We start from the raw sequence: 13,512 nt of genomic DNA, 5'->3' as shown, positions 1-13,512 counted from the left end.
GATTGGAACAAGTAGATGGCTCACTGAGTGTCACATTTCTAAACCAATCGAATGCCTCATGAAGGCGGTGCGCAAAGTAAGGGCAATGAGTTTGAACTGGAAGGAGCAGCGGAGGTCTAGTCAACCAGGTAGAGCAGAGAGCAAACTTCTGATTACGATGAACTGTCTGTAGATGAAAAGTCTCCTAAAAAGACCCCTATTAAATACAAAATGTGTGTCACGTGTGTGGAGAGCACATTGCACATTTTAAAAATAAACATATCCTCTTACAAGAGAAAAACCTTTCTGTAAAATCTTATTATACTTTGGCATTTGAAGAGATCAGCAGACAAATGGTAAACGTGAACGATATGTTGTCGCAGGTGCTGTGTGTACTCTCTGTCGTTCATTTACGATGATACTGTAGGAGTTAATGTAACATTAAAAGAACTGGCAGCTACATTTGTAAAAGTATGAATTAGAATCAAAAGGAAATGAAAAGGACTGCCGCTTAGAGAGTTGATAATGAAGAGCCACGGAAGATGCAGATTTTGGTAATCGAAACACTAAAATCAGTAAACGTGCTTAACAACATGGACACCACTCCGGCAGAACCACAGACGAGGCTGCACAGCATCCGCCTTCTGACTGCACATCTAAATGAATAACTAAAGTGAGTTAACATTAGTGTCTTAACTGTAAATGGCATAGCACAGCATTGTAATATGCATACACTGACCACAGTGCTCATCAGAACTCTTTTTCCTGTTACCCGTATAGTGATGCAGTAGACAAAATGACAGAACGCTGTTGTATCGGACAGAAGCGCTTCTCAAACGCGTGGGGCCAAGTACCTTCAGTGGTCTACGTCTGTGTGTGTGTCTGCTTCTTCTGTCACTACGCTCATTATAATGTACAAATGAATCTTTAAGCTTTAGATATCATGTGCGACAGAGCTCCGGAAATGATAACAGCAATGTCAGCTTTGTACTTTTTTTATAGTATTGAGTCTTTTGTGCAATTACTTTAACTCTCTCCCTGCCTTTCCATATTTTTTTTACACATTTGTCTAATACATGAGTAAAAATGGGACACTGCAACGGTGAAAGTTTAAGGAGCTTGGACTGGAGGAAATTGGGGTGGGTTTTTAGGAAGAAACTCTGTGTGTGGATCCTTAGCAGTCCTCACCACTGTTCTTTACTTCATTACAAGTCGTCCCCAGACGTGTGTTCTCACTCAAACATCATGTATGGCCCTGCGAGACTTCCTACCACCTCGCTCTCAAAAGATTAATAATCTGACAAATTCGTCTAGTGAAGGTAAATAACCCTTCCAACAATTGGTGTATTTTACTTGTCCTACTTTTTCAATACTAATGCCAGTGTTTGGCCACATTTTACTTAAGGTGCTCAGATTTTCTTTGCATGAGCAGCAGCATCTCATTATTGATTGAATTTCATGTGTTTGCAGGTTTGGCAGCCAAACTTTAAACTACAGACTGTTCTACGATGGAAAGCACTTTGTTGGGGAGAAGAGGTTTGAATCGATCAACGACCTTGTAACGGACGCCTTGATAACCCTCTACATAGAAGCAAAGGCATCGGAATACATTTCCAAAATGACTACTAATCCAATTTATGAGCATGTAGGGTATGCAACACAGCTCAGAGAGAAGGTGACACGGCGTCTCAGCAAAACCAGACAGGATTCCAAAAAGGTGCCTCTGGTGAGAGAAGACAGCAACACAGTGGATAAGGTAAGAAGACGGGAGAGGGTGACGGGCTTGCTCAAACCTCAGTTTATTTGTTCACTCCTAGAACTAACTATTCTTCATATCTCACTGAGAAAGGACTGAATGAACATCTCCCAGTAAACAGCTTTAGTTGTGCTTAACATGTGATGTTTAGTCGACTGTACGATTCAGAATATGGATACGACTAGCATATCAAAAAAATGCAGCCTGCGGTATACTGTTACGTGACCATGGCAGAGATACAGTACCGTGGGATTCATTTTTGAAAACAAAAACTGGTATAAAAAAGTCTAGTTGGGAGACATAGAGATGGTTGCTGTCTCACATCCTATTCTCTCATTGTCTGTTTTTCTTTCATTGTGTGACTAATGTCATGCAGCTCCTCAAATTGTGATGTGCATGGCTATGACCATTTAGTCGAGGATGTAATTGTAGACGTACAAAACACAATATTGAAGGTAAGGCACATGTTAGACATATTTGCTTGTCACTGCAGCTAATTGCATTTTGGGACTGGACAACTAAAATGATGACATTGTTTGTTAAAACACTGCATCTTAATTTTTCACTAGGAGAGAAATGCTGCCAATATGTTCAGTTCCTTGGCCATAGCCATATTGTTGTTGGAAGTGATGCACAGTTCCTTATTAACACATACATCCAGATATTGGATCAAAGATCACTTCTTAAATAATTCTCTCATGTTTTTCTTCTAGCATTAAAGGTGGTTAAATGTTGCTGTCAAGTCCCAGAACTTTTGTTGTGATTCTATGAATTTGATTTTCAGTCTTATTTCTAATTTGTTCACTCTGGCTTATTCCTTGACTCCTTATTCCTATGCCAGTTTTTAGACCAGTCTTGGCAGTGCTTAAGCTGCTTTGAATTCCCAAGTATTACATCCCAGTTATCTTTATGTTCCAGGAGTCACATACCAGTTTGCTGCAAAAGATAAAAACCATTGGGTGCTGCTTACTTATCTCCAGCGCTCATAACATCAAGGCCACAGTGACAGGGAAACAGGAGTACCTTGTTTGTATTTATTATTTAGTTTTTCTTTACTCCAACTAAATAATCTTCATAGAAATTCTTTGTAGATAATGTTAGAAGTTTTCTTTTCATTAGACATTGTGTATAGTAGGGGCGGCACGGTGGTGCAGTGGTAGCGCTGCTGCCTCGCAGTTAGGAGACCTGGGTTCGCTTCCCGGGTCCTCCCTGCATGGAGTTTGCATGTTCTCCCTGTGTCTGCGTGGGTTTCCTCCCACAGTCCAAAGACATGCAGGTTAGGTGGATTGGCGATTCTAAATTGGCCCTAGTATGTGCTTGGTGTTTGTGTGTGTCCTGTGGTGGGTTGGCACAACTGCCCGGGATTGGTTTCCTGCCTTGTGCCCTGTGTTGGCTGGGATTGGCTCCAGCAGACCCCCGTGACCCTGTGTTTGGATTCAGCGGGTTAGAAAATGGATGGATGGATGGATTGTGTATAGTTTTAAATTTCAAGTGGAAATGAACCAAAATTTACCAACATACACCCTTGATGTCGTTCTTATATGTTGTATTTCATTTAAGAATATTGATACATGTGATGTTCCATTTACTGATCTTTTTCTCTAATGTTGAATTTGAATGTTACTGTTGACATTACTACTACAAGCTGTGCCCTCGCTTTTTAAATTCTTCTATGATATCTGATTTTAAAACCATATTCTCCAATCTTGATATACAAGGCCAGTCTGATAGTATCAACAATTCTCTAATATTAGAAAGAATTATTTATCATCAATTGGTTGATCATCTTAACTCCAGTAATTTATTTGAGATCTATCAACCTGGCTTTCAGTGTTTTCATGGCTTTGAGACGTCCCTCCTGAAAGTATTTAATGACATCTCTCTCATTACTGACTCCGGTGGGGCTGCAGTCCTTGTCCATCTAGACCTTTCTGCTGCCTTTGACACTATTGACCATGGGATCTTGCTGGTTGGGCTTAAAGGGGCTGCTCTTTACTGGTTCAGGTCATTTCTTACTGGTAGACACTTTTCTGTGTCTTTCAATTCCTCTTTCTCATCTACTGCTCCGTTAAATGTGGTGTTCCTCAGGGATCCATTTTGGGTCCTATTTTATTCTCTATAAACCTTCACCCTATTGGAGCTATTTTTTAGGAAATGTAACATTTCTTTTCACTGCTATGCTGATGATGCACAGGTTTATATTCCTGTGTGTAACTGCAATTAATCGGCTGTGCAATTATCTGTTTGTACTGAAATCCTGCATGGTTGACCATTTTCTTGATCTCAATCAAAATAAAATGGAAGTGCTGATAGCTGGTCCTTCAGCCAAAGCTCACATTGATGTTGAATTTATTGGCTCTTTCACTGACTTCTGCAAACCTCAACTCCATAATCTCCGTGTCATTTTTGACAGTAACCTCTCTTTTGAGAAACAAATTAACTCTGTAGTCAAAAGTTGCTTTTTCTAGCTTTGTCTTTTAGCTAAGGTCAAACCTCTTTTATCTCCTAGGGATCTTGAGAAAGTATCTTGAGAAATACTTTTATCTTTTTTGAGCTTGATTACTGCAACTCATTGTATTCTGGGATCAGCAAATTCCTGATACATCGATTGCAGTTGGTTCAGAATGCTGCTGCTCAATTTTTGGTTGGGGCAAGAAAGTTTGATTCTCTTTCTCAAATATTAACTTATTTACACTGCCTGCCTGTTAGTTTCAGAATTGACTTTAACATTTTTTTGCTAGTTTTCAAATCATTACATGGGTATGCTCCTGCCTATTTTTCTGAATTGTGTGTTTTACACCAGCTATCCAGAGAACTTAGATCTTCCGGTCAGTTGTCTCTTACGGTCCCTCGCACTAAGTGTAAAACTAAGGGGGACGGGGTCTGTGCAGCTGCTGCGCCTCCTCTGTGGAACTCTGTACCTCACTGCATTAAGGAGTCAGCTTCAAGTGAACTGTTTAAAATTAGACTGATGACTAACTTCTATTCTCTAGCTTTCAGTGACCTTCACTGATACTCTTAGTTGTTTCTTTTTCTTTAACTCACTGCAGGCTGCATTTTGTTTAATTATACTATTTCTATTGATTTTATTTATGTTCATTGTATGTTTTAAAGTAAAGCACTTTGGCTATAGCATTACTGATGATTTTTTAAATGTGCTCTGTAAATAAGTTGAAATTGATATTGACATTGACACACACACATACATACATATATATATATATATATATATATATATATATATATATATATATATATATATATATATATATATATATATATAGTATATACAGGTGCATCTCAATAAATTAGAATACAGTATCATTGAAAAGTTAATTTCTTTCAGTAATTCGATTCAAAAGGTGAAACTCATATATAGATTCATCACACACAAAGAGATATATTTCAAGTGTTTATTTCTTTTCAATTTGCTGATTATGGCCTACAGGTAATGAAAACTCGAAATATATATATATAAAACCAGTATATATAGAATGAATATACATTCTGTCTAAATTTAATTTTTTAATTTCCCAGACTTTCGCTCCTCGCACCCAGGTGTCCACCGTCCACAATACTGAAAATCAGTCCCATGTTACAAGCAATTGCAGTGAGACCTGCGATCGTCCCGATCCTCTACTTTGCATGGCTCATTTGTAGCGGTCTGCTGAGGTGGCGCAGCGGCACGTGCTCGTACCATGGACCTGCAGGGGCTCACATTGAGGATAGATGTTCTTTGCTTCTCGACACATGAACGACTGAGCGTATTTATCAAACACGTTTGGCTGTGTTTATCATCAGTTTTATGGAGGTTCATATATGGCCTTATGATTTAATAACAAATGCTGGCCAGTAAAAACAGTAAAAAACAGTGCAGTTTTTCATACAAAGCAAGAAAAAAGTTACGCAAAAGTAATGTACTATTTGTAACACATTGCATTTAATAATAAGTAGATATAGACCATATTTATTACCTTCTTTGGTAAGTACAGGTCGACCCATGGATGCTCAGGACTTATATAAAAGCATAAGGACTGCTGCATGCAGGAAGCAAACACAAGGGCTGATACAGTGGGCCTGAGGGTCGGCCGGTGTGGGCTACATGGTGACTAAGCAGCATCAGTCTGCGCACGTTGTTTCTTGTGTGTATTTAGTGGGCAGCGCTACATGCAGCAATTTCTAATTTTCATTATTTGGGAACAATCTGGATTTTTGATTTTTATAATTTCGAACAGCAGTTGATCAAAACCTGCCGACTGTAATGAATTATGTAACTAAGTTACTTTTAAAAGTAACATTCTGCAAAACTGCTCAAGAAACAGCAGATTTCCAGGAGTCCTACCACTGCTTTATTTGCAGTTTGTATGTTGTTCCCAGTCCGCTGATTCCACCAACATCTTAAATTTGCACAAGCCAGCTTAACTAGCAGCTGTGTACTGTAATGGACGGTCATCCTGCACGGGGCTGAGCCATCTTCCATGAAAGAAACGGGCTTTAGGAAAGGGAATGTTGCTTTGTTTTGTGTAAGCGCTGTCTAGCTCATGGTCTGAAAGTCCGCACTGTTTACGACATTAGAATGAACTGTTATGTTGAACATGAATTGCTATGGCAGCAGACTGTTTTCAGCTAAGGTCTCACTTTGCTCAGTGATTTTGTCCCATTTGTAGCTGAGTTTGAAATGTCCTGCTCCTACGATTTGGCTGTAATCTGGAACGCTTCTTAATGCTGCATTGACAGAGGTGATCTGCTGATGGCTGTTGGCAGTGCACATTCATGTACCGTGGATTTTTTAAAGTGTCTCAATACATTTCAATGAGTAATGGTCACTGTACCAAACAGCTCAGAAAAATGATAAAGTCAGCAAGTGGAAATCAAGCTGTAACAATCAGTTCAAAAAGGTGTACTCTGCGTTACGGGCTTTGTTAAGAAGGCAGTGTGTGCGTGTCGGCAGGCATAAGTGCCATGAGGGACATGGCTTTGGTCAGGACCTTGTGACTGGGCAAAGGCCAGTGAGGCTCAATGTCTCCAGCTTAGCTGGTGGGTAAGTTAGGAGGAGAACAGTGAGGTGGAGCACATTTGGACATCCAGGAAGACAAACCCCTATGTTCACGATGCCAACACTTTTAGGGGGCACAATTGGAGCCCACTTGTCCAGGTCAAGAAGAAAGAAACATTTCACAGAAACCCTAAGATGAATTTTATAGAATTTTCAAAACAATATTTAAACTCAGTTTTCACAAATGAATGTTTGATGTCCCATGCGAGTGTGGGTGTGGTGCTGTGATGGACGTGTGGACCGTCCACTGCTAGTTTCTATCATGTGCTCAGTGGATTGAGTAATTTTGAAATTGTTGTGTTATTTCTAATAGTTTTTGCACTGTTGACACACTTTATGTTGGAAAATGAGTCTTTGCTACTTTTTGTTAAAAAGCTGTATGTCCCGATTCCCGGAGTGTTTGTCTGTGAATTTCTGTGGCAGTGGTGCTCCTGGATATGCCTTTGGTATGAGCTGTATGGCTGCTGTCAGCGCCTAACTTGATTCCCACTTTCTTCTGCACTGCCCACTGGCACACAGTCATCCACTCCAATAATTGTGCCTGCATGTCTGGTAACTTATCTTTGACACTGCCAGCCATACATTTTACTTTGCTACTGAAGTAGAACCTCAAAGGCCTATGTAAGCAAACAAAAGACCATTTAACGCAGACCTACAATGCTAAGTTAGATTCCCAAAAAAAACAAAAGCAGAAACAGCTTGGTTATAAAATGTTAAAATGTACCTGTCACTGAGTAAGAACTGTGAGAAGTACAGGGCCGGTTGGTTAGTGGAGTTATACAGCACCACACAATGTCAAAACATCCACTCACAGCTTGACTGCTGTCAGCTGTTAAATGTGCCGTCTTCAGTCCCAGCTGCCTAAAATGTGTCAAGCCCGCACTGTTTGTCCCCCAGAAAAACAAAACAGTTGCCAGCTCCAGTGGCAGCACTTGAGAGAGATCAAAGGCGATCTGTAATTGGACCACCCTGGAATTGTAACACTGTTGATATCTTGGATGCTGCCATGGTGGTCCTAGTGCACTGGATACACAGGGTCTGCTGAGTGACTTGATCTGATCGAGTATTTACAATACTGTAGCCAGCACATTTCCTTACGATGGCTGCTAGTTCCTGCATTCCTGCATTCATTCTCTGTTATTCTGACTTTTTGGAGCCCACCCCTATAATTCATTATAAACACAATACTCAGGATGTGGACAATGGGTGTGTAACGCCTACTGTACATGAGCATACAATAGCAAGACACTTCCTATCCCGGGTTTGTGTCTCTCACAACCTGATTTTGAGCTCCCAGTGTACAGTGTTAGTTACCTGTCCTGTGCTCACACTTACCACTCTAAAAACATTCGAACCAGCCTGACCTTGAAGAGTGTGGAATTATAGCACAATTGATATCCTGAATCCCACAGTGGTCCTAGTTTAACTGAAAGCACAGGGTCAAATGACTTAAAAAGACTAAAAGGTATAATCTGTGCGATGGAGCAGCAGCCTTTAAAGTGCCAGAGCTCCAATCCAGTTACTCAAGTGAGACGTCTTCTGTGTAGAACTTGTATGTTCTCCCTGTGTTTGTTTGAGCTTCTTTAGTAGACTTGTTTTTTCTTCTCAGCCCAAAGACATGCTGGTGGAATGTCTAGCAAATGTAATTTAGGCAGAAATGAATCTGTGCTTGAACATCTGTCTTTTAAAGTACTGGCATCTCTTCCAAGTCTGCCTGCCTAGCACCATTTTCTTGTTCCTGTAATCGGGGAATTTAGGATGAAATTAAAAAGCCAATAGAAGAACATAAATACATTTATAAGGAGTGGTGTGGTCTTCTGTCAGTGCTGTGCTGCTACCACCTCAGTATGCCTTCTGCTGCTGTCTTCTGCCACTTCTTAATGCTCATTCTGGCCCAAGAGGTTAGATGCTGCAGTTCCCTTCTTCAAGTCATGGCTTCTCAGCCTCATCACACAGCTTTGGCTTGACAGACTGGGTCTCAGCTTCTGGTCGACAAAGATAAGAGTTTGTCGAATTCGTCTCTTTGAGGAAGAGCAACTCATAGCTTTTATGGTCAGAGATCAGGATTCAGATGTTTTCATTCATTTTGGGGAGTCCCCCCTCCCCGAGAGAATCGCTCAACTTGTCATTCTCTTGTCTCTTTGAGATGGGGTGTATGTGGATTTAAAGGAAGGTTAAACCTTCTCCTGATTGGATTAAAGTTACTTACAGCTACAAAAAAAAAACAAATATCGGTACCTTTTAATAGATGGATTCACATGTCCATCTTAGTTGTCACCCCTTAAATTACAGGTCTTTGTCCTTGCTTGAGTACATTTGGTGTCTTCTGGCTCAAGATGTCTGCGGAGGGGCCTCTGGAGAGATGTCAGGTCACCTCTGATTTACACTTTAGTTATCAGATGAAGTCCAGGCTGAAGTTCAGTTTGGAATGCAGCTGGATGCCTGGATTCTTAACAGGCCTGATGTGCCACGAACGCCTGGCAGAATGGGCAAGGCTGACTTTGTCCTACACCGTGAATGAGGCCTTTGAGCACAAAGCCATTGGTATCCAAAGGTTATTGGCACAACATTTTCATTTGTGTAATGTAATGTATTTTTATTTATTCATTCATTAGTGCAGCAGTGATATATTTTGGTAAATATGATTAAGGTGGTTGACATGGTGATGCTGTGGTAAGTTCTTTTGACTCACATCTTCAGAATCTTGGCTGGACTCTGCGTTTGTGCAGCCTGAATGTTCTTTCCATGTCTATGTGGGTATTCCAGTTCTCCTTCTACATGTCCATGTTAAGTTAACTGGTGACTGCTAGTAACCCAGTTTGGAGTGAGATCCTGCAGTGGACCAGCACCCCATCCAGGCCTAGTTCCTGCCTTATGTCCTGTGATAGACACCAGCTCCTGGATGGATGTGATTAAACATATGTATACCACCACTTTCTGAAAACACACACACACACACACATTAATCTAGAACTGCATAGAAAGCTTTAGCAGAAACAACTATTCAGATTATACTGGCCTGTAGTCTAAGGCTAATGGAAGCAGAAGAAGAAGTGAATTCCATGATGAAAAATAAAAAGAAAGCAAGAAGCACGACTGTAGGCCCGTCATCAGGTGTGTAACATAATGACAATCGCTTTTCAAGTACAAGCTTTTCGGAGTAAATTGTCTGATGTAATGGGTGTAATCAGGTTTCTAGGATACCTGATTGGTGTGCTATTACTGGAAACCTGTGCTTCAGAGACAAAAGCACTTGTGGCTAATTACAGTGTTTGGCAGAGAGAATTGGCAAGCGGCTTTAGAAAGACCGAAGGAAGTGGGCCAGTGTTTGAGCGTGTTCTGCTGTGCATTTTGGGTCCAGAGCGTCCCCCTGCCTTGTGCTTGTTATTGCTAGGAAAGGCTGTGATTCAGATCTGAAAAACAGTGAGGGGACAGTGTCTGGATGTGAGGGGTCTTTTTGTTGATGTAAGGAGTCACAAAGCATTGGTCTTTGCATGTGTTGTAGATCTGAGTTCTGCTAATGCTAAGCCAGTGTGCTGATCCATTTGAAAAAGCGAATGAGAGCAAAGACCTGGGATAGCACTAGCATTTTTACTTACTGTAAGTAATGTGTGAGGGTTTGGTGGGGGCTCTGTTCCTAGTCCAGGGGTCTTGAACTCCAGTCCTGGAGGGCCGCAGTGGCTGCAGGTTTTCATTCTAACCCTTTTCCCTAATCAGTGACCAGTTTTCAGTGCAAATTAACATCTTTTCCGTCCATTTTAATAGCCCTGTTTTGAAGGATTTAGTCCTCTGAACTGATTCTTTTCTTCATTTAATGGCAGCCAAACAGAAATGAGACTTGAAATGAGCCATCAGATGACCAGCTACACTGGGATTTCAAACTCCAACCAATTTCACTCCAACCTGTCTCTTAATGAGAAGCCGATCCTTGCTGTTAATTAAACCCGTTATTTAATTTCATGGCTTGTTGCTGCTCTCATTCTGCCACAGCAGACATTTCCAAAACTATTGATTTTTCAGTTTTTTATAAGAACACTGTCAAAATGTTTTGGTGACCTGAGAGATCAACCTTACTGAGACCTTCACCTTTCTTTATTTTCAGATATTGCGTGATGGACACTGGTTAGTTGGTCGGGTGTCAGCTCTTTTTCTGTCTCATTATTGTTTGGCTGCTAATTAAGGAAAAAGAAACAAGTAAGACGCCTGAGTCAGGTTAATTAAAACAAAGGCAAAAGAAGTTAATTAGTAGCAAAAACTGGTCACTAATGAAGAAGATGGTTAGAGCGAAAACCTGCAGCCACTGCGGCCCTCCATTGGTCTGTGTATTGTCTTTATGCCCTCCTGTCAATGTCTGCTGTCACCCAACATTAATAAGACAGCACTCACATGATGTGAGGTGCCAAGTAAAATAAATGGTGAAGGCATCATGCCTCTCATCAAGCTCCAATCACATAGTGCAGGGGTGGGCAATGTCGGTCCTGGAGGGCTGCAGTGGCTGCAGGTTTTCATTCCAACCCAACTGCTTAATTAGAAACCAATCCTTGTCAATCTCAGACCTTCTTTAATTTTATGGCTTGTTAGTCTCTCTAAGGATATCATCCAAATGATTGGAAGCCTAAAATGGATCATTTTCAGTGTCACATTTTCTATTACATGTTTTATTAAACCAAACAGTGCATGATGAACACACACAGATGTAAATGGAAACAAGCAAGATGGAGAACTGCTGGCTGCTTTGTCATTTACATCTTATTGCTAATAAGGAGCCATTAAAACACTGAAGGCAGCAGTTTAAGATTGAAATAAGCAATCGAGGGTGGGGAACCTTAACAAGTGAGACCACTAAAAGTAAGTGCAGTAAGTGCGTCATCAGCAGCAATAATTGACTTCTCATTAAGAAACTGGGCTGGAACAAAAACCTGCAGCCACTGCGGCTCTCCAGGACCGACATTGCCCACCGCTGACAGAGTGCACTTCGTGATTCTAGTGCTCTATTTGCTCTCAAAGTGTCACCAAAGCAGAAGAAGTTCCCTACTTTCTCCAAAACATCTCCATTGCTGGTATCTAAATATACACTCAGTACATCAGCATTCTGCGCTCCTCCCAAACACTTTCAGTTGAAAACAACTTGCTGTCTGTAGAGTACAATTCACATCACTACTTCTTTGGTGCACCCATTTCCAACATCCCCTCCACTTGATGGAGTATCTCCCATCACCTCTACCACACACGACACGTGACTATGCACCCTCCTCTTGTACGCCTCCCGCCCTACAGCTCCAACAGTCACCTTGGTCTTTCCTTCGATGCTTTTCTCTTCAAAGGAAGCTTTCTATTTCAGCATTTTCTTCTTCAGTTCTGCTTCTCTTTTAAGCATCAATACAAGAACTGCCATTACGATCCTTCATACACTTCTCTGGACACAACCTCCATGTTCATTACAAAAAGCAATGGACTTTGAACGGCTCCCTGGTGCAGCCCCATCTTCAAACCAAAACTTTTCACTGTCCTAAACTGATGCTCTGATCAAATATGTGACACGACAAGTGTCCTTGTGAATTTGTCACGTAGACGGAGCACATGACACTGGAAATCATTTCTATACCACAGGTGTTTGAGGGTCTGTCCAGCAGTACAAGATGTCGTCAGTATACTTTTAGAAATTTTCCTGAAGACATGACTGACTTTGATATGCGTCCACTTTGAAAATGGTTATAATAACAGTTTTGTGATCCTTCGCCCCAGAGATAAGTTACACATAAATCTCCTTACCAAATCTCAATAGAAGCACATTTATGATGATGTATGACACTTTACTTTTATGAGTTTATTTTCCATTAAAGGTTAGGAAATCATAATGCATATTGAGATTGTATTGTTAAGTCTTATTATAAGATGCTATCCTTGTTTCCTTTGACAGTACAATAAACGAGATTATTAAAGAACACAGTGGGAGGCATTTTCAGATATGAAAGTCAGAATGTTGCTCCCTGAAAAGTCACAGCAAATAACCGACTTACAAACAGAAAATACACGTCAGTGGGAAGGTCATGGCGGTTTCATCAAATTAAAGTCTGTTGTTCGTGGCGGCTGTGCTGATTGTCACATCTGATGAAGATCTTTCAATATTTTTATTAGGCTTAGAAGTAAGTGTGAAGATATACAAATAATTAGCATTAGAGTAAGTAATCTTTCATCAGTGACCACTAAAATAGTCGTCTTAGTGATGACTACCTTTGTGGTACCATGAAGCTGGTGGACTGATATGTAAGGAAGATTGTAACATCATACAGGCAGTTTGTGGGCAAGCCATATACAGCCTTCAAGGCTTGAAGATACGGCCTACGCAGAATTCACTGTGACTGTTTTTTTATTATTCTGAAAGGGCAATGACCACAAATCAATAAAGATATGAATAAGAAATGATGACATGTCAGTCAACTCTTGTACCTTTGTTTACTCCTTTACAAATCTCTATCTTAATCGATGTAGCTTTGGCACAGTTCTAGAAGTCTGGATTTCCTTTTGTTCCAGCTGTGTGTTAACAGCGATACGCTGCTATGTGGACAGCCTCAAGTTTTGTCCGTCACTAGCATTGCAATCACAGTAAGATGTTGTGGCGACATGTCTTTGTCAGTCAGTTTATCACATTAATGTCGTGAACTGAGAGTTCCAAAAGCACTTACATTCCATAAATGCTTCCAAAATTGCCATCTTGGGG

The 13,512-nt window shown here is 40.7% G+C and overlaps 1 protein-coding gene across 4 annotated transcripts in view; it reads left to right on the top strand.

The window, feature by feature from the left end:
- chn2 (chimerin 2) overlaps positions 1-13,512 on the top strand; it is a 552,284-nt gene that overhangs the window by 419,155 nt on the left and 119,617 nt on the right. For all 4 annotated transcript variants that reach the window (XM_028818219.2, XM_028818218.2, XM_051935482.1 and 1 more), the window contains exon 6: positions 1,450-1,735. In XM_028818219.2, coding sequence (XP_028674052.1) covers positions 1,450-1,735 — 286 coding nt within the window. The remainder of the gene's footprint in view (positions 1-1,449; positions 1,736-13,512) is intronic.

Source organism: Erpetoichthys calabaricus, chromosome 13 (assembly GCF_900747795.2).
Source record: "Erpetoichthys calabaricus chromosome 13, fErpCal1.3, whole genome shotgun sequence".
NCBI classification, from domain to species: Eukaryota; Metazoa; Chordata; class Cladistia; order Polypteriformes; family Polypteridae; genus Erpetoichthys; species Erpetoichthys calabaricus.
This window is presented reverse-complemented; position numbering and strand designations above follow the sequence as displayed.